Source organism: Mesoplodon mirus, assembly GCF_964341445.2.
Source record: "Mesoplodon mirus genome assembly, chromosome: 2".
Taxonomy (NCBI): domain Eukaryota; kingdom Metazoa; phylum Chordata; class Mammalia; order Artiodactyla; family Ziphiidae; genus Mesoplodon; species Mesoplodon mirus.
The window spans coordinates 142,722,533-142,744,977 of NC_138977.1; the positions used below are offsets into that span (position 1 = coordinate 142,722,533).

The 22,445-nt window shown below is 34.9% G+C and overlaps 1 protein-coding gene across 2 annotated transcripts in view; it reads right to left on the reverse strand.

The window, feature by feature from the left end:
- BLTP1 (bridge-like lipid transfer protein family member 1) overlaps positions 1-22,445 on the reverse strand; it is a 216,383-nt gene that overhangs the window by 84,201 nt on the left and 109,737 nt on the right. For both annotated transcript variants that reach the window (XM_082606819.1, XM_082606818.1), the window contains exons 30-45: positions 20,551-20,621; positions 19,835-20,008; positions 19,229-19,349; positions 18,112-18,258; positions 17,596-17,723; positions 17,063-17,262; positions 15,374-15,571; positions 14,494-14,705; positions 10,608-10,759; positions 9,970-10,120; positions 9,650-9,802; positions 7,785-8,025; positions 6,540-6,682; positions 3,474-3,693; positions 2,636-2,794; positions 897-1,072 (exon numbers count right to left, since the gene is read on the reverse strand). In XM_082606819.1, the coding sequence (XP_082462945.1) occupies positions 897-1,072; positions 2,636-2,794; positions 3,474-3,693; positions 6,540-6,682; positions 7,785-8,025; positions 9,650-9,802; positions 9,970-10,120; positions 10,608-10,759; positions 14,494-14,705; positions 15,374-15,571; positions 17,063-17,262; positions 17,596-17,723; positions 18,112-18,258; positions 19,229-19,349; positions 19,835-20,008; positions 20,551-20,621 (2,646 nt within the window). The remainder of the gene's footprint in view (positions 1-896; positions 1,073-2,635; positions 2,795-3,473; positions 3,694-6,539; positions 6,683-7,784; positions 8,026-9,649; positions 9,803-9,969; positions 10,121-10,607; positions 10,760-14,493; positions 14,706-15,373; positions 15,572-17,062; positions 17,263-17,595; positions 17,724-18,111; positions 18,259-19,228; positions 19,350-19,834; positions 20,009-20,550; positions 20,622-22,445) is intronic.

The window sequence follows — 22,445 nt, forward strand, 5'->3', positions numbered from 1 at the left end:
CTTACTGCCTTCCCAAACATTCTCAGGGGAAAAAGTACTTTTTATGTCAAAAAGTATCTTTCTCTATAAATGACTCTAAATTCCAACACTTCTCATCCCTCCCTGAGTCTTTCTTTATCAGTTTACCATCTTTTCCATTTTTTTTTTTTGATCAGGACCTTCTTAATTCCTCCTAAGTAAAAAATATGCTCGAGTCTCTTTCATCCTGAAAAAATAATACCTCTTAATATCCATATCCCACTCTCCCACCTGCCTCTGGTCACTCAAACTAGAAAGTACATTTCAAAGGATTTTGTTCTCTACTCCTTACATTTAGTCAATTAAATAAGATCTCCACAATATTTCTCCTTTACCTATCAAAGCCATAACCATCTAAGCTAACAGCTTCATTACCATTTGTGTGAACTATTTCATTAACTCATCTTTTCACCTCTAGTATCTCTACTTCAATCCATTTAACACATTGCTACTCATATAACATTTGCACATGTACAGTTCCAGGCACTTTACTCCTCTGCTCTAAAATCTTCAATGCCTCCCCACTGCTCGCTCAAGTCTTCACATAGCACTAAAGACTATAGGAAATGATGAAATTTAACTTTCTAGTCATGTTATTTTGCCTATCTCTATCTCCAAATAACAAAAATGTTGCTATACGAGACAACTAACTATATGCCACTCTTCAGTTTAATGAGTATCTATAGATGCTTAATTTGTATTTATAATCAACCCATGTACTTTTTAAAGGCTCCTCCTTTTTTCATGAAGGCTTTAGGCAGACAGGCAAGGAAAAAGATTTTCACTAGAATTCCACAGTGCACATACTTGATGGTTCCAGCTGCTAAGTACTGCTCAATGCGAGGTCACTATAATTAGGGAAAAACAGACTGGCTCACCTGAGCATCAGCAAGCTGTACAGCAGGAAACCCTTGGTTGGCTTCTTCTACACCTACCACATCATCCTGACTAGTGCTATGTTGAGAATGTGTCCCATCCAAAGTATTCTGGTCACTAGACAAGACAGTGTTGAAATCTGAGGCTGAGGGTATTGTAGGAAGATTGGGTGCAACACCTAAAACAGCAAAAATAAAATCTAAATTACTGGGAAATGAAAGCAACATAAAGGGGCACAGCAAAGTAAACTTATGAAACTTGTATTATAATTGTATTATCAGACCATTTAAATTGAGAAGGGAAAAAATAGCACTTTCAGGTTATTTTACAGACATGATTTATTAATAGAAAATGAAATTAAACTTTATTTTCAGAATATATCACTCATCCTTGTACATGAAGTATGCATTAGAGCCAGTCACTCCAAAATATAAAACTTTAGGGCTGGAAGATCTTTGAAAAGCATTTGATATCCCATCAGCTTTGCACTGAGGAACAGAATTATAGACAGTAGCAGGGCTACAAAAAGCAGCTGCAGCAGGACAAAAGCCATAGGCATCACAGAATCCCAAATATAAATTTCTTCCCCACTATGCTTTCCCAAGGTGGAACAAAAATGAAATGGCACTATTTCTTTCTTCTGTACTCCCTTTATCCTTCAACTCGCCAGGCAAAGGACCTGTGATAGAGAGGAAATGTTCCTTTCTGATTCTTTTGAAATTTAAACTCTATGAAGTAGTGACACTAGCTCCAGAAAAGTGCTGAGAGCTGGTAAAAGCACCATTCTTCTATCTTCTTCAACCAAGGGCCAATACTAAGAATTAGCACGTCTTAGCGCTCTTAAGAGTCAGAATTAGGATCAGTTCCAGATTCAAAAGTGGTCCATGCACTGGCAAAAAAAAGGACTGAGTAAGTAGTCATATATCAACTACTTTTCATAATTTCATATTTTTGTCTGAAGAAAATTTACAAGTGATCCAATAGCTGTTATACAGATTAATTTCAGCTGCCCTCAGTAACTAGGTTCAAAGGCTACTTCACATATTCATTTAAAATATATATACACATTTTTACAATAAAGTAATAAATGCATCTAGTGAATTTGGAAAAACAAAAAATAATAGCAAAGGATAGGAAAGAAAGAGTGGCTCCATTTATGTTACTGGAAATAGCCACCAATGTTTCTTTGTGAATTCTTTGCCTGTTTTCCTGCTACTTACAAACATTCCTTTAAAATTAATAAATTTTCCTCATTTGTTTCCCTCCTTGAGGGCAAGAATCTTACTTTATTCCTTTTAGTACTCCTTCAGATTTAATTAAATATTTAAGTATAAAGAGTATATAGATGCTTGTCATTATGCCTCAGAGGACTCTGGATAAGCTGAAGGTATTTTCTGTATTGTAGGTACATGACGCTGTAATTATACTTGGCATTTTTTCATTTACCTCCTCTTGGTGTTTTGAAAATTAAACCACACACATTAAATGGAAGTTTTAAACTCTTTAAATTATATATAATCTTGCATTTGACATATTTGCCTTTCCACAAGAACACTGAGCGACTGCTTACGACTCTCTCAATTGCAATATTAGCAAAGGCATTCCATAAATGAGCCAATTTCAACTAAACAGTACTTAAACGTTTGAGATTTTTTTAACCATCCTCTGAAAAACAGGATTTTAACATAACTTCACACATACCCCTTAGATGGTTAAGTAAAATAATGTGATAGCTCAATACCTGTTGGGAGACTATTGTGTCCTGATTTTGTAACAGGAGATTCTTGCACCACACTTCCTCGATTACCCACAGCATTTGACATCCAATTATAGAAACTCACAGATGATGGCTCAGATAACAAAGGGTGTTCAGATAACATATCAGTGGCCATTGTGTTTCCTGAAAATAAAGTTTTACTGAGTATAGTACTTATGTACTAAGGAGCAGAAAATGTAATTTATTTTTTGAAAAGTCAGGTTAAATTATCTGCCTTTTGTATGTCTTTAAACTCACTGCACGATGTTGGTATTTGGATATTAAGGCATTAATAAATAATTTATTGCTATCATAAAGGGAAAAAATTCACTGCTGGCTGGCCTAGACAGCATTTCACACCATGCCTAGGTTGACAGTAATAGCAAATGTTGCAATTTAAAAATGCAAACTAAGGGCATGAGACACCAACAAGTTATAAGCAGAAGAGTTTCCCAAAATACTTTCTCAAAGATAAGGTGTAGGGCCTCCCTGGTGGCGCGGTGGTTGAGAGTCCGCCTGCCGATGCAGGGGATACGGGTTCGTGCCCCGGTCTGGGGGGATCCCATATGCCGCGGAGCGGCTGGGCCCGTGAGCCATGGCCGCTGGGCCTGCGTGTCCGGAGCCTGTGCTCCGCAACGGGAGAGGCCACAACAGTGAGAGGCCCGCATACAGCAAAAAGGAAAAAAAAAAAAAAAAAGGTAAGGTGTAATACAAAAGACTAGGTATGCAACCAAAGTATATATCTAAATAAACATAAGTCCTGTTTTTGTTTTCTTAATCTCCCACAGAAGTAAGCTTATAATTGTCAAAACTAAGGATATACCTGTTCTCGTTAGGGAGCTACTTTTCACCGCTGCACTACTTCTTTGAGGGGTCCCTTCCAGGAGGTTGTGCAAGCTTGGGAAGCTTCCCGTCAGGTAGCTGAGTAGGCTCTCCTTCCTTGGACTCTCCTTAACTGGCATGCCTGTACGTCCCACATGCACCGGAGAATCTGTGGCAGTGTCACCACTGGTATAGCTCAGAGAATGATACGGGTGAATGCCCTATAAAAGGAACAACATGGGGCTCTTTCTTATGCACATAAAAATGACTACTGATAACCACGACTACTCACTGTTTTTATTACTAGTTATTGTTTACATTAAAACAACTGTGTCTATCTAAACAGTTTGTGTCTATTAGAGTTATGGTGAATCCCAAATGTATGTAATAATGTTTTATAACTCTACAGTACAATACAAAGGACAGCATTTATTATCACTCATTTAATTTTAACAATGATTAATGCCCTTTAAAATCTGGAGAGGGAGTCTGGTGGTAAGATGTCTATCCCAAAATTCTTCATACTATACTACTCTTCTTGGTACTCTGATAATAAATTTCTGTGTTAAGACCTGATTCTCTGTAAAGCTCTAATATACCAAAAAGAATTTCCAGCAATTCTCTGAAGAAAAACAAAAAAATCAAAAATTACACAATTGTCCAATCTCTATCTGTTCTGTCACATCTAAGACCGGAATTCCAGATCAGTTTAAAACAGTACAAAGAAAGACCATGCAGACAGAAAAAGCCTGAAAAGCAGAGATCTGAAACGAAGCACTTTTAATTTCAATTCTTTGGACTTCTGTAATCCATAAACAAAGGAACGTTCAAAAACATTTCTGAGAGAGAACAGCATTATAGCAAACACCTAGGGACTTCCCTGGTGATGCAGTGGTTAAGAATCCACCTGCCAATGCAGGGGACATGGGTCCAATCCCTGGTCTGGGAAGATCCCGCATGCCACAGAGCAACTAAGACCGTGCACTGCAACTACTGAACATGCACTCCAGAGCCCACAAGCCACAACTGCTGAGCCCATGCGCCTAGAGCCCGAGCTCCATAACAAGACAAGCCACCACAAATGAGAAGTCCACGCACTGCAACGAAGAGTAGCCCCCGCTCGCCACAACTAGAGAAAGCCCGCACGCAACAACGAAGACCCAATGCAGCCAAAATAAAAAAAGAAATAAAAAATTTTTAAAAATAGCAAACACCTAAATATGATCAGAGCATCTGGAAAAACTATAAACCAGGAAAAATTCTGAGACAGATTAAGGGGTGGAGAATTTAAAGTGTCCCAGCCTTGTAACTATACTGCAGAAATAGAATAAGCCTATAGCCCAAACTTTAAAAAATGTATATCAAATTAAATGTTTTAATTAAAAGAGCAATACTTACACAAAATAAAACTTTCAAAAGCACAAAAGACTAGTCAATAAAAAGTATCTCCTGAGCTCCAGTCTACTAGATCCTTTCCCCGAGAAGTCCTCTTAACCATTTCTTATCTATCCTTATATAAATAATTTGACTACATAAACATATTTATCCTTTTTTAACACAGAGATACATATTGTCCTATACTTTATTTTTACTTGAACCAGTGCACTTTGGTGATCATTCCACATCCACTTAGAGATCTACTTTATCTTTTTGAAGTCTTCATAGTAGGCATCCATATGAGGGTACACTAATTTATTAGTCCTCAAATAGTCATTTATGTTGTTTCCATTATACTCCTATTATAAATGGTGTTGTAAAGAATGTTCTTGGACATGTGTCCTTGAGCATTTATGAGCATTCATTTCTTTAGAATCAGTTCCTGGACATGGACATACTGTTAAAAGGCATTACATTTAAAATTTTACATTTAAAAATTGACAAACTGTTCTTCAAAGAGGTTATGCCAGTTTACACTCCCACCCAGTACCGTACGAAAGTGTCTGTTTTCTTACATCTTCACCAACATATACTATTAAACTTTCAGATTTTTCAACCTGACAGGTGGAAATGGAATCTCATTTTATTTTACATTTACATTTCTTTAATTACAAGAGAATACATTTTCATATTTGTATATGAATTCCTCTGTGAACTGCCTTTATTTTATATTTGGTTGTGCCTTTTTAGTGATTAGGAAGAGATCTTTACACATTAGGAAATTAGCCCTTGGTCATATGTCTTTCCATTTTGTTTACAATACTTTCTTTTCTGTGTAGAAATTTTATATTTCAATATAGTGAAAAATACAATTTACTTAATGGATTCTTGGTATTAATTATTAATTTAAGATTATACCCAGACTGTCAAAGGAAGTTAAAATATTAACTATTTGCTGTTTTCAGTGCTCAGAAAAGGAAATTACCAAAAAATAAGTAACTCACAACAACAGCAAATAACTTACTAAGTGCTTACCATAAGCCAGGTATTGTTCTAAGCATTTTTCATGTATGAACTCAATTATTTTTTACAGCAACCTTCTGAAGGAGGTTACTATTATAATCTCCATTTTTAACATATGAGGAAACTGACACACAGTGCAGTTAAAAACTTTAGTCACAAAGCAATTAAGTGGCAGGGGAAGGATTGAAACCAAGGCAGTCTGACTCCTGAGTGGCAGTCAACCACTCTGCTATCCACACGTCTTATTTTATCAAGCACTGGTTAAATTTCTTAAAACAAAAAAATGTAATTAAAGTCATAAAACTAGCCTAACTCAAACTGTATTTTGATCATGTACTACCTATAAAACTTCTCATTAAAACTAATAACTGTAAGCTGATCAACATTTCAATATTGTTTTTTATTGAATACAATATTCAATAAGTTGAAACAACGAGAGCCCTAAGGCTTGGTAGTTAAAGTAGTCCTTGTTCAATATTAATTACTGACTGTTGATATAATTTTCAAAGAAATGTATAAACTAAAAGTTACTAATCATGTTAATTTCAACATAAAAACACTACTTGAATATTTAGGGCAAATACCTAATATTTACATTTGAGATAACAAAAGTTTAGGTCTTCTCTGTAAGTCTAAGTAACTCTAACCAAGGGCAGCAACAATGTACCTTTATTTTTAATGCAGAGTCACTATGCGTATGAGTCTTAGATAGTTTCCTCATTATCTCAGCTCCAGTTACAGGTCCAGAACTACCAGGTGGAGGCCGGTTGGCTGTTCCCTCCAGCAGCATTGTGTGTTCACTGACTGTGGCTGAAACAGTTCAAAACAATAAGTGGGCTATAGATTATCATAATCTTGAAACAACAACTCCAATGCTCCTGGTGGCATAACTAAACTCAACTTTTCATATTTCTTGAAAAACTAATTGTGTACTCTGCTATAATATTCACTCTTCTGTCTTTTATTCTTCAAACTCCAGTCTTCTCACTCAGTCTCAAGAAAGGAACAAACAGCTTCTGCTCAGTCTTTCACATGTCACCCAAATGGCACAGAGATCAAAAACTAATTCAACTATGCTGAAGAAAGTAGGAAATGTTCACAGATTAACCTAGGCATTTGCAGATGATTAGAAGGGATGTTTACTGCACTATTCTTTCAATTTTGGGGTAGACTTGCAATTTTTTAAAATAATAAAATCTAGCCTATTACACATAACATATTTATTTGTTAAATACAAAGTTTTTCTAATTTATTTTTTAAAAGCTTGGTAAAGTATTATATGTAAATGTTCTGAAAGCTCTAATTTTAAGACTACTATCCTTTTCCATGGTACTTTTAATTTTTTTCAAAAGATCACAAGATAAATTTTCATTGAATACTATATATCATGATAATAATAAAAATTATCCTTTGAAAAAGCATTTAAGTATGCATGTATATTTCTGTAATGCATTATCTACTGCCTATGTTCTGGCACAGTCATTATAATGACAGAATTGTGGGCTGAATGCGTACCTCTAAACATTATACAAATTCAGAATCAAACAGGCACCAGGTAAAATTCAAATCTTTAAAAGACTGGTATAGGGAGCATGATAAATAGACAAATAAAAATATAAATTTCAAAAAGAAATTCATGTGTTTCTCTCAAAACATTCTGGTTATACAAAGATGCCTGTTAATTGTACTGGATAGGTTAGGAGAAGAAATCTTCTGTATTTCACAAAATTAAACTTAGAAGTCAAGTCTGTATAAAGATTCCAACATTATTACCACTTATTTGGACTCATACAAATCATAGTTGTATAATTAAGCCATGACATTTTCAAATTTGGGACAAAAATTATTAAAATTATCACAAGTATTAGGTTACCAAGTACATAGTATCTAGCAAAAATATTTATAAAATTACCTGCATCAAATTCAAATTCTGCTCCATCAGCACTGGTATCACTTTGAAGACCACCTCCATTGTCCAGCCCAAGCCCATCTTCATGATCATAGACCACAGCTGATTGAGGTTTCAGGGGCTGAGCTGGTCGATGTAAACTCACTCCTTTAAAGGCTGGTGTCACTACAATAAACTTCATCCACTGCCTTGCCAGTGCAACTAAACCTTTCTTTAAAGTTACCAAAGCAGGAAGGCCATCACTCTGTAACGACAATGACATGGTTAGGAGTAATCTTACTGTAACAATAATAGTGACCATTTAAGTGTTCTGCATACATTTATTCATTTAAATCTCATAACTCCCATTCAGAGATGAGGAAACTGGAATTTATATGTTGAGTAATTTGTCCAGGTTTACACAGGAGAGTCACTATTTCAAGCTGACTATAGAACTCAATCTCTAAACACAATGTTGCATCTTTCTATCATAAACAACACAGCAGTACCAGGTAAATAAGAGACGAAACACGGGGTATAAAAGTGGGATCCTCCTTAAGAAGCATTCAATGCACTTCACCTGCTTTGCTCAACTGAAGAATTAAATGTATTTTTTGCTACCTGGAATATTCATCAAGCAAAGAGGAAATTATTTCTTTCAAAGATTAGGTAACCACCTCTATTTTATCATTAAAAATTTAATAAATTACTATAGTTAAATGACAGACATAGAAGGATTTGTAACTGCTTTGAAACTTAAATATATGATCAGTAAGAATTACATAATTTAGAATATATTTTATTCCACATGGTGATGATTTTACGAAAGAAAATTTGCCTACTGGAGCCTTAGCCTAAGGAGAAAATATGCAACTCCTCTCCCTCCCCTTTCCTAGTATTAGGAATAATAGCTTTGACTGAAGAGAGCCGTTTACTAGGTGGCAGGAATCACCTCATTTACTTTCTGAGGAACATCTGGTCGCTTAGCCTATCCTTTCATTCCTAGACTCAAGTAAGGAGGGTCATTTTGTGTTTCTTCCTCTTACATGAAAACCATATCCCGGCAGAGCATCCATCCGTGGGAAATGCCTGCCTGTGACTAGATGGGCAAGTTAACCTTGCACTGTGGATCTCCCAGGGTTCAATTCACAGGGTGGGAGTAGAAAGCACTATACCAGCCTCAGGTGTAAGTACCTTTATGAAATCCATAATTTACTCCAGATTCTTTCATTAGAGGTTATCAGGAGCTTGACTGGCCATTAATAATACTGATACATTGATTACTAATTTGGCTAAAGATTCCTGTGTATTCTCTATTGACCAGAAGCTTGGAGAGGAGAGGGAGATCCTCAAGCTCTAAGCCTCTAATCATGTGCTTCCATAGTGCTTTTCTAGTGCAGAGATATACTGTATTTATTCGTACAGTTACATATTCCCCCCTCAATCATTAATTAGTTCTTATTTTATTAAACATTTCTGTGAAATTTGGCTCTAATGATTACTCTCCTGCTTGAAATTCTTTATACCTTTGGTTTCTAAAACCTTCTTTCCTGGTCCTTCTACCTCTTCTTTTCCCTCCTTAGCACTCTGTGTACCTCTATGCACCCTCTCCATGCTCCTTTAATTTTGGTATTTATCAGGGATCCATCCCTGACCAGTTTCTCACTCAACATATCATCCGTAGAAGGCTCATCCATATCCGCAGCTTCTAACACTTTCATGCTGGCAACTCCCAAACCATTAATTTGAGCCCAATCTTGTCAATAGGCTGGATATCTAACCACATTTCTCCTTTGGACTTCCCATACTCATCTCAAACCTTGTGGGTCAACGGCTACTCAAAAGAATAGAGGTTTTTTTAAAGCTAACATATGATTCCGGTAACTCACCATTGTAGCATCATCAATGATGGAGTAATTTGCCTGGTGCAGGTAGTGATGTAGTATATTACACAGTAAACATGAAGGATTTTCTTGGAGAAAGCGGGCAACTTTTGTAAGTCTGTTGTATTTACTTCTTAAGGGAAAATGTACACTTTTATTCTGTAAAAAGCAAAACAACAGATTCAGAATGACACAGCAAAGATACAACAAACAAAAGATACCTGGAAATTAAGAACGTGCAGGTCTGATGTTTTCTGACAATGATAATAAGGGATCATTTTCAATAATAAACTTTGTATGATACCTTGTATTGTTGAAAGACATACCTCTAATGCTTCTGTCATTATGCATCCCATAACAGCACAAATTCTCAAGGTTCCCTCGGTTTCTAATTTGTTTAAGGATGACTTGAGTTGATCAATAGGAACAAGCCATGCACCAACAGCTGGAGTTGCAGTGCTTAAAAGGTTTAGCTGCCTTTTAATATGAAAAAAAAAAACAAAATTTAAAAACAAGTGTTTAGATTTGTATTTCAAACAATCTCCCATACCTACTGTAATTAGTGGCTATTTTATTAGGCAAAATTACCTTTCCTTTTGACCACTAGATAAATTCTGAACATATAAGTAGGAAATGCAAAGAACAGATAACAGAAAATAAAGAAAAATATAAAAATATTTCTTTATAAAATAAAGAAAAATATAAAAGTTAGAGGTGAAAAGAGTATATAAAAAGCTTATGGCAGGGTGACATGTAAAAATAAAACTAAAACCCTAGGAAAGAAGAAGGGTCAAACAAATTGGGAATAACGTCCATAGAAAGTATGAAGTAGGAAAGATGGAAAAGAAACTGGCAACCCTAATACTAGATATATCAGAAAAACAATTAAAAAAATACATGAAACAGTATTGTATGTTACTTAAAGAAACATCAGGGATAGTAATATATTTTTAAAACTTTTTACCTAGAAAATGCATGTGCAGGAGATCTCACATTGGTGGGAGCTGCAAAACTAAACCAAATTTCCTTGATGGTCAACTTCATGCTACAGGAATCTGGAGGTGGAGGCATTAAAGGCAGATCTTTTTTCAAATCATCAGATTCAACTCCTTCATCCTATATAAAACAGAGCATCAAAAACTTATTAATGTATAGTCCCTTAAAACCACTAGCACAGAGTGTTTTACGAACAAAACCTTTCTATCAAATCAAGTTCTACAGATAACACCGTGATATAACAGGTAACATAAACCTTGCTCAGCCTAATCCTTATTCTGAGAAATACCTATGGATCCTTGAAGCTCCAAGGAGCACACTCTGAAAAACATTATAACAAACCATAATTATAACAAACCATAAATTATAACGAACTGCATTATAATGAACCATAAATCAGAGATCTTAGAACTAAAGTGTTTCTCTCAATCACTTAATTCAGTCACATTTGTTTAGGGATACTGTTTTTTTTTTTCCTAGATGAGAGAAAGAAGTTTTATGACTTGCCAGAGGTCATACAACTATTAAGTTGGAGAATGAGTGACAGCATTAAGGTCTTCTGCTTCCTACTGCAATCTATTTTCCATTCTATCTTTTTTTTTTTTCTTTTTTTTTGCGGTACGCAGGCCTCTCACTGTTGTGGCCTCTCCCGTTGCAGAGCACAGGCTCTGGACGCGCAGGCTCAGCGGCCATGGCTCACGGGCCCAAACGCTCCGCGGCATGTGGGATCTTCCCAGACCAGGGCACGAACCCGTGTCCCTTGCATCGTCAGGCGGACTCTCAACCACTGCACCACCAGGGAAGCCCCTTCCATTTATCTTAATAGAATGTTTCAAACTTCCAAATAAAGTGCCATAAGAAATACTATTATAGCCTATGTTCAAATAAATAACACTATACAATAAAAAATTATTAGTTATCTTGGATGCTAGTAATCTGAATCTGTATTGAGAAACAGGAATAATACTTTTTAAACATGTAATCACCACTCTTCAGAATGCAGGGAGGTAAGAAGCATAATATTAAAGAAACAAACAAAATCCATTGCCTGCTATATCTGTTTCATAGGTTTCTAATTCATTTTTAGATATTCTTGGTCAAAATAAAGAAAAGATTGGCATTTTCTTGTGGGATGATTAAGGAATGAAGAGTATCCACAAAACAGCTTTAAATCCTAAATGTTACAAGACAATGTGAACCACAGACCCTAGTAATTTTAAAGTCAGCAGGCACTAAATATAAGTCCACATTCCCATATCTGCAATTCCAAAATCCACAACATTCTGAAAATCTAAATCTGTTTTTGTGGCATCAAAATCTGATATGAACTTGTAAGAGACTATTTATCCCACTTGGTGTTTTTATTCATGTCTTGCTGTAGAAATATTCAAATATTTCAAGATGTAGTGCTATCTCAGATTCCACTAGGAGTTTATGTAGCTTATACACACACCATATTAACCTTTATTTTATTTTTTTATTGAAGTATAGTTGATGTACAATATTGTATGTTACAGGAGTAAAATATAGTGACTCACAATTTTTAAAGGTTATACTCCATTTATAGTTACTATAAAATATTGGCTATATTCCCTGTGTTGTATAATATATCCTTGTAGCTTATTTTATACATAATAGTTTGCACATCTTAATCATTTATAATGGAATCTAAAAAACACAACATAGGGAGGGTGGGAGGGAGGGAGACGCAAGAGGGAAGAGATATGGGAACATATGTATATGTATAACTGATTCACTTTGTTATAAAGCAGAAACTAACACAACATTGTAAAGCAATTATACTCCAATAAAGATGTAAAAAAATAAAATAAAAAAATAAAAAATACAACAAACTAGTGAATATAGCAAAAAAAGAAGCAGACTCACAGATATAGAGAACAAACTAGTGGTTATCAGTAGGGAGAGGGAAGGAGAGAGGGGCAATGTAGGGCTACGGCATATTACCTTTCTTTTAAAGAAAAATAAATCTGAATTCTCAAATACATCTGGTCCATGGATTTCAGACAAGGGCTGTGAGCCAGGCAACTGAGTATATACAAATATACAGAAAACAGTCTAGAGGAACTTGAACTTTAAAAAACGGGAAAGGGGGGTGCTTCCCTGGTGGCGCAGTGGTTGAGAGTCCGCCTGCCGATGCAGGGGACATGGGTTCGTGCCCCGGTCCGGGAAGATCCCACATGCCACGGAGCGGCTGGGCCAATGAGCCATGGCCGCTGAGCCTGCGCGTCCGGAGCCTGTGCTCCACGACGGGAGAGGCCACAAAAGTGAGAGGCCCGTGTACCGCAAAAAAAAAAAAAAAAAAAAAAAAAAAAAGAAAAGAAAACGGGAGAGGGGCTTGCAGATAATAAGCAAGTACTTATAACAACATGTGAAGCAAAGTAACAAAAAACTTGGTTTTAGACTGACTGAATTTTTGGTGCCTATGGCACATCTAAATGATGATATCTAAAAGGCTATTGGATACAATTCTGAAGCTCAGGTAAAGGGTTGATGCTGAAGGCATAACCGATGGGAAAGAGCAGTGTCATCAAATTATGGACCTGGACTAGGAAATGAAACAAGTGAGGGAGTGGACAAAGAGCAAGAAGAGTAGCCAAGAACAGAACATGGGGGGAACACCCACATTTATGAAGGACAATGAACTGCATAAGGAAATGGACCAAGAAAAGTCAGAGAACCAAAAGAAAGCAACGTTACAAAATTCGAGGACTTCCACCAAGGAGAACAGGATCAGCGAGATTAAGGAAGATACCTGAGTTTCTGTCAAGTATTTTAGAAGGTGAAGGAGAAGGAAAGAACAGATAGGTTCTTCCTAGCTCTTTGTTCAGTGAGCAGCTGCTATATATTTTAATTTCCTTAATCGAAGTGCTAATTCCCACCCAGCTCTCAAATACTTCCGAAGACCTCACAAGAAAATTGTGATTAAAACCCTTTACTATGCATCAAATCAAAATAAACATTTCAAAAATAAATTCCCAGAAACCTGGGTTCAGGAGTGATTTGCTAATGCATACTAGATACCCATGACACATTTCTTAGTTAAAAGGTGGTTTCTTTCCTCTTCAATTGGTCTAATTTCCAAATGATCAGAAGTGTCATGTATGTTTAAGAACAACATTTACCAAGTTCTTACTATGCTGTAGACACCAAGTTAAGTCTTTCATATGTACTGCCTCCTTCAATCTTCACAACTCTAGGTCAATAACATTATAATACTCCTATTTCAGAAACATAGGAGACAGTTAAAAAAAAAAAAAAAAAGTGCCCAAGGTCATCAATCAGGTAGTAGTACAACTATTCTGTAGTCTAGAATTTTGAATATTTTCATTATTGCTGTTACTATATTCATCACCATGAAATTATACCATAATAAAAATAATAAATGAGTTGCATGTAAGGTGTTCTTCAGGCTTCCAAATGAAATAGGTAGATATTGACAAAAATATTTAAACTTGCATAAAATACTACCAATAACAAAACTGTTTATTTAAAAAATGAATTCTGCTAAAATCCTTCAAATAAGATAAAAACAAAGCCTGCTATTCTGAAATTCTATTAATTCATTAATTCAACAAATATAATTAAGTACTTAACACAAGCAAAATATTATGCTAGGTACTATGACAGATATAAATATATCTATAATATGGTGCCTACATTTCAGCAATTATACTCTAGTAGAATATAATCACCAAAATGCCTTGGCTACCATTTAAGCAAAATCCACAACATGGAAAGACAAGGAAATATACTCCAGAAATTAAATGTGAATTGGGTATGTAGTTTTCTATTTTATTTTCCCAAATCATTATTATTATTAGAAATTCACCAACTTGTTCATCGGAAACAGAATTTCCATTTAAGTCTGAAGAAGGGCTTGTTCGGTCACAAGGAAGATTATCATCAGAGACATCAGTATTATAGCCGCTGCCAGTTGGAGAATCAGAAGAATTATTGGATGTCAGCACTCCACCCCTTTCCGTGACATTAGCTTTACCCATAATTCCAAAAGTATTATATAAAACAGCACCAGACTGTCTTCCTCCTATACAAATGAAAGAATTTATTTATTAAAACCACTGGGTGTCTCAATGCTGTACTCTATCATATCCATAAAAATAAAAAATAAAAATCTCATGAAGATTTTTTTTCTCACCAAAACTTTGCCCTTATCTATAAAAGTGATATAATATTGCAATATCAGGTATGGAATTATAGGCATATACACTACTATTATATATAACTAAGCCTAGAAGTCTTATACACAATTCAGCTTTCCTATTTTAATGTATTAGTCAGTAATGTAAAAGAAAATAAATATAAGTCAGTATCACTGAATAAAGGATTTACAGTATTTTCATCGTATATGGCAAGGCTCTACTAATCAAAGATCCAGTTTCCAAAGATGCAGACTTCCAAAAGTTAAGAGGCTTTATATTTTATTTGAAAATTTTTTCTGAACTATGCACTACTTTGCTCAGGCATTTTACATGTCTAGATGCTCTGCTAGTTTTGAATCACACAATAATTTCATTAAGCTCCACTTACGCAATTGGGATGGGGCACCCACTCCTAGTAAATAATCCCAGATGCTACACTTTCTGCTTGAATATGCTGATACAGGTTATTGAAAGTCATGATTGTTCAAAACTTTTCAACAATGTGTGGCCAATTTGTTCCCCACTTAAGCAGAAATTTTTATAAAAAGCTTACCTTTTATGGTTAAATTTTCAAGTCCACATTCAAACATTATCCAACCCCATTTTTCTTGGCTGGGACCTATTCGAGTTACATCTGGAACAGCTTGCTGATCAGTTTCATCCACAAAAGCAAACTCATCCAACTCTTCAAGAGTAAATAAAACTTTGGACTTCTCAAAGGGGATAGCAGTGATGGCACAGGTACCAATATCTATTATCAAAAGAAAACAAAATGACCATTTTTAAAGACAGAGGTTTGTATATTTTTTAAAAACAACAAATAATGTAAGCATTTGGCACAGTGGTTGTCTTAAAAGATATCTTAGTATTCTGTCAAAAAGAAAAATAAACAAATGAACCAACCAATTTCTAAAATAGCACTGCCTAATGTCATACTACTTAAAAAGTGCCAGAATCATGTTGAAGTTAGAGGGAGAAAAGAAGATTCCATAAGTAACAGATCAGAGATAGGATAAAGTCATTTCTGACAGATTATAGGGTACTCTAAAGATCTAAACTTAAAAAGTTCTTGAATAATTCAGCTTCATAGTAAACTATTTTTAAATACTTTCTCATCATTTTACAAAATAAAAAATTATTTTAATTAATTACCTAGCCTCAGGAAAAACATTATTTTCCAGGAAAACTATAGCTTTCACTCAAAGATTGCTTTATGCTAACATATTTTATATAACAATTCATCACAGATATTTCCTAATTCCATCCCTTTCAATATGCAATATGGGAGCCAACATCCTGAGTGCCTGGCAGAGATTTTTAGTTTATCTTACTGTTTTTTCATTTCTTTCTCTGATTACAGCTAATGAATACAGAAAAACAAAAAGAAGATTAAAAAACACATGTAAATTTACCACCCAGAGATAACTTGTTTACATATGAACTAAGTTTTCTTCTAGCTCTTTAGAGATCGTTTTACAAATCCAGCTTTGGTTCCCACCTTGCATGTAGCAGTCAACTATGATAATTTCCTCAGTTCATTAAAAATTCTTCAAAGATATTATTTTTTTTTTTTTTTTTTTTTTTTTGCTGTACGCGGGCCTCTCACTGTTGTGGCCTCTCCCGTTGCGGAGCACAGGCTCCGGACGCACAGGCTCAGCGGCCATGGCTCACGGGCCCAGCCGCTCCGCAGCATATGGGATCCTCCCAGACCGGGGCACGAACCCGTATCCCCTGCATCGGCAGGCGGACTCTCAACCACTGCGCCACCAGGGAGGCCCCAAAGATATTATTTTAAGAAGCACAGCCATGTCTATTATTCTTATTGATGCTATAGTTCACAGATTTGACTACCTGCTTTTGATACCACTATTAATTCTTTTTAACAAAGCTGTGCCTACAGGATAATTTTAAAAAGAAAGAAAGACTATAAAGATCACACTCTCTCTGTTCTACAGTGAGCAAACAGATACCATGAAGAAAACAGATGCGAGCTAGAAGCAGTTCCTAATTTGGGGCCATACTACCCACCTTCCCACCCAAGTTTACCTTCCATCCTGCGTAGAATGTGAATAATGAATAGTTAAATACTATGTGTTCAATATATACAGAAATACCTTTCCCTTCCTTATATTGATAAAATACTCAAATTGTAGCAATCTTCAAAGGAAAAAAATTATGTTTCCTTTTGCAAAATCCTCTTACATTTACACATGTCAAAGAAAAATATGTTGTAGACTCCTACCCGTTGTATCAAGACCCCTCAGTTGCCCATGAACTCGATGAATGTTTAACTTGGCTGCAATCTCTTTGCCTTTTTCCGCTCCAGCATTTGATCTGAGAGATCCTGATGACTGAGGCTGCATCTTAGTGGCATGAACATACCTATCAAAATTTGATGTTCTACCAGGGTCTGCATTGTTTGAAGTCTCTTCAACCACACCTCTTTATGAAAAAAGAAAGAGTATGATGGTTAACATTTAAATAATATATAGTTCAGTAAAAACATTTAACTAGTATTTTAAAAAAAACAATCCACTATTTTAATTAAACCAATATTAATAACAAAGTCTTCAGTGTTTACTAAAAGATAGTATGAAAAAAAAAGTACAAACTTTTTAAAACCTACTTTGCTAATCTTAAAGTGAGATTTAAAATTCCAATACCAGTTCTGAGTTTTAACATTAGAATTTTCCAAAATGTATTAAACGGATGGTTAAGGCTTGCTTTAACATCCAGCAAGGCAGTCATGTCTCAAATTAATAAACTCTTTCTTACCTGTTCATACGAACTTGTGTAGCAATTCTGTCAAAACATAGTGCTACTAAGGAAACATGAGTCACACTTCTACTAGGAGCTGTACTCGGAGATTCTTCCACTGAGGCTTGTAACAAACATAAGTTCACCTAACACACAAAATGTCACATATTTCAGAGTTGAAAAGTAAAAAGTTACCACTTAAACATAAGGTATATAGGAAAATGAAAAACTACCATTAGGAATGGCATATCTATGTGTATGAAAGTAATGAAGGAGAAGCTTATAAACTCTCATAAAATAATAATTAAATTCTTACTGTATCAATGTGAATTATTTTAGTAAATATTACCCAACATTCTGCTTAAGTAAACTACTTACATTACATTAAATGTTACATTAGATCATCAAGGAAATAAAATATATATTTTTGATATTACAATCTATTCTACCACCATTCAGTTTAGTAAATACAAAGCATAAAAACCACCAAAATATTCTCTTTCAGGAAGACTTGTTTAAATATTAAATTTTTACCTTTGGTATGCTAACATTAGCCTGAAGACCTTTAATTGTTACATTATCTTGCTTCATTATAAGATTTGTCTGTGCTTGTCCTTGGTTAGTCATTCCTATGGTAGAATGTTCAGTTTTTGTTCCTCTAACATCCTGTTTGGAAGATAGCTAAAAAGATTGAAAGCGGAATTATTATTTCACAGACCTTTCGTAATTTCCATATCATCTACAACAGCAACTTGTTATTCACTGTGCTCCTTTATACCCATCTAGGTACCAGCTGCCATCTGGTTTAGCATTCCCAGTCTTAAAGTCCAAACCTTAGAAAAGCTAGAAAATAGACTGGCAGCCCCAGTGTTGAGAGAAGTGATACATAATAAAGCAAAATCAGCCTACATAAAAACATGTACTTGAGAACATATTTGGTTTCTGATAATTAGCTCCTTGTTGGCTGGGAATATTTTCAAATTTCTTTTGATTTGTACTCCTCTAGCCAAACTACCTATCACATGAAATGCCAATATATTCTGAATAACTGGATCACTAAAAATAATCAGCTTTACTTTCAGCTTGCCTCTGGTCCATAGTCCAAATGCGACTCAGATAAATCTGAAAGTCAAGTGGACAGTCACTAGATGAGGATCAATCACCAGGATATGACTGCTAAGAAACTGGCTTAGTGACTAGGACCACAGTGTTAAGTAAAACATCGCACACCAGAAGACAGTGACTTGATTCACCGAGGTGAACAAAAATAATCTCAAAAATATTAAGATACAAGTTATCTAATCACAGAGGAAAGCCAAAATACTATGCAGATTTGCTTTCTTAGTAAATGAATGTACCAGTCCTAAACAATGCTCATTCACTTAGGACCAAAGCTCTTTAGGAAAGGCTTAGAACTAAACTATTTCCAAAATAAAAGAAAAAATAATGCTACATTTTAATAAATATTTTACTCCTCTTATGCTATCTCTTATGGAGCCAATGACATATAAAGATTATTTAGAAATGTTCATGTATTCCAATTTAAATGACTAATAAAATTTTAGTATATTCAAATTTTTTTCAAGTTTGGATATTATGTACCTGTGAAGAATACTCAATTTGCCACACTCACTCAACAAAAAGTTCTTACATTTTCTGAGAAGGTAGTCTTGCTATTTTGGACAGCTTCCCTGAGGACTTTGACATGTAGATCATCCACAATTGCAGCTGGATGTCTAGTACTAGCACAATGAACCATGGCTTCAATATACCTGAGGGAAGAAAAACAGTATATGAAACATTTTAATATCACTTAATACTATGATTTAGTTTATCTAATCTATCCTATTATGTTCCATTCTAGATTTTATTCATCTTAGTTTTGTCTCCCTAGATAGACTATATCTCCTTGCAGGACAGACAATATATTATTTCCTCTTTATACCTTCGTTAACCAGACAGTAGTAAGAATATCAAACTTAATAATTAGTTCCTGGGTATTTGATAAATTTTATGCTTATCAGCCCAAAAGCAAAAAGTAGAAAATACAATGTAATATAATTATTATAATATTGCAATATATAATTATTTAGGCTGAAAAAGTAACAAATAATAACTGAAACATAGTCCTTTTAAAATATATTTTCATTTTTATTCAATCAAAATAGCCATCATCGTCCTTTTTCATGAAAATACTATATCACATACACTTATTATTTTATAAAATAGTAGTTGTAGTTTTGGACAAAATTAATACCTGTCTAAAGCTTCAGCCACTAGGGGAGTCAGAACAATATCAACGGTTCCTTTTACTTCAACTATGGCTGTTGTTCTGGTCTGAGAGACTGGTTGATCCAAGGTCCACTCTTCTGTTAATGTTTCATCATCTGTATTATCAACAGCTTTCTTTTCCAGAGGAGTATATGGTGTACTATACAATTTAACAAGCAAAGTATATATTAAAAAGACCAGTATATATATGAAAAAAATAGAAGTTGGAGCTTCCTTAAGATGAGTGACCCTTAAACTTATACTTATTTCAACTAAAAATTTCATGAAATTGGACTATATATTATATGTCCCAAATACTCTTCAAGGACAAGACAAATGAGGCAATAAAATGCAAATTGATCAAAGACGGTTAATACGTCAAATGATAAAAAAAATTTTGATATATTTACTTGGCAGGGCTCCACCAAAATATGAAAATTATAATACTGAATTCTTGTTAGTTCCCAATTTTAATATGCCAAGTTATGGTTTGCATAGTATGTCTAAAAGAAATGCTACTGACTACTTATACATGTAGGCAAAGCCATGAAAGACAACAGAGTTGAATTATTTGGGTCAATTTATTCATAAAATAAAGACTACAGTCAAGTAAAGAGTGGTTATTCCTCAGAACGAACTCTATGTATCTCATAATCAAGAAAGACTGATTTTAAACTTCAAAAGTATATAATTTTTACTTACTTTGAAGTTGATCCTGAAAGCTGCATTCCTCTATCTAGTAAAGAGTTAGCTGTGAGCCCTTGTTTGATAACCTAGAATAATAAAAAACATTACTTATAGACTAGAATTTTAATATTAATTATTCTGTAATTTTATGCTATAAACTGATACTTGTGAATATCCAAATTACCTTGTTAATGTGATTTTGATATGTATGATATAAATATTTAACAAATTGAAAAAAATCACAGAAAATATTCAACTGGCAATTTCATTTTCTAATTATTCAGACAAATGACAGAGTAGGACTGTGAGGATTCAGCAACGAGAAGATTCAGCAACGAGAGTAGACTATACAACTAAAGCTTAAAAGCAAGTGCTTCAAATGTTTTTCCTCCATAGTTCCTCTTTAAATTGTGCTTTTCTTAGAAAAAGCTAATTTTAGAGTCTTGTAGCACAATCAACTTTTTTTTTTTTTTTTTTTTTTTTTTGCGGTACGCCGGCCTCTCACTGTTGTGGCCTCTCCCGTTGCGGAGCACAGGCTCCGAACGCGCAGGCTCAGCGTTCATGGCTCACGGGCCCAGGCGCTCCGCGGCATGTGGGATCTTCCCTGACCAGGGCACGAACCCGTGTCCCCTGCATCAGCAGGTGGACTCTCAACCACTGCGCCACCAGGAAAGCCCCCTACAATCAACTTTTAAGTGGGAAAGAATCCCAGAGTAACATTAAATTATAGGAAAAGCTAGATTGTATTTTATATCCATAAAAGATAACAAATAAAATAAATAATGCACTTGAATAACCAAACTAAACCCCTTTAAATGCTAGCCTGTATTTAGATTTAATGAAGAAAAATAACTTTCTTATGTTCTATTTTTGAAGTTGTTTAAAGATATGAATTCCTTGACTTATTTTCTCCAGAGATTTGACTGCCTAATCAAACTAGATTTATTGAAAATACTACAATAATTCTAACCTCTCACAGCAATTCTAACCTCTATTTTTCACAGCAAGTGCAATTTAGTTTTATACTGGAACATTCATTTACCAACATATTTTCACAGGGAATAAAGAGAACATTTTAAAATGTTGGCATGGGTAACTTATCTTAGGAAAGATAAGAAATGGGCACAACCTTAAAATCAAAATTTTGTGACTCTATGTTTCTTCTTCCTTCAATACATATTACTCAAATGCATTTATCTCTAAGGATATTTCACTCCACTTATCACATTTCCGTCACTATTTAAGTCCAAGCCCATCATCTCTTGCACAGGCTGCTGCGACAGCCTCCTAGGTGATCACCCCAATTCCTCCTTGTGTAATGAGAATTCTGTTCCACTTAGTAGCCAAAGTACATGAGATCACATCACATTTCCTTAAAGCTCTCATGAATTTCCCAATGAAATTAAAATTCTAACTACCGATACCCTGGTCTACACGTCCTTAATGATCTCGTCTTTGTTCAGGTCTCTAACCTCACCATGTGCAAAGTTCTCTGCTAACTCACTATGTCTCACGCACACTGACTTCTTTCCCACTTTAGAACTTCAGCAAGGCGGATGCCTGTGCCCTGAATATAGTATATAGTACCCCTAAGTCTTCCCTTCCTCAATTCCTCCTCATCCTTTAAGTTTCAGTTTAAATATTACCTCCTGTGATAGACCTTTCATGTCAATACAAGCTAGGCAGCCCCACTCCCCATTATTCTCTATCCCAGCATCATCTTCATAAGACTTCTGAATTTATAATCATATACTGTACTTATCCATTTATCTATTTACTGCCCGTCTCTCATCCTAAACTATAAGCCCCATGTCTGTTTCCCTCACCAGTGAACATCAAATGATTGACACACAGTAGTATATAATAAATATCTAAATTTAAAATGAGAATATTAACATTTAGACACTTTA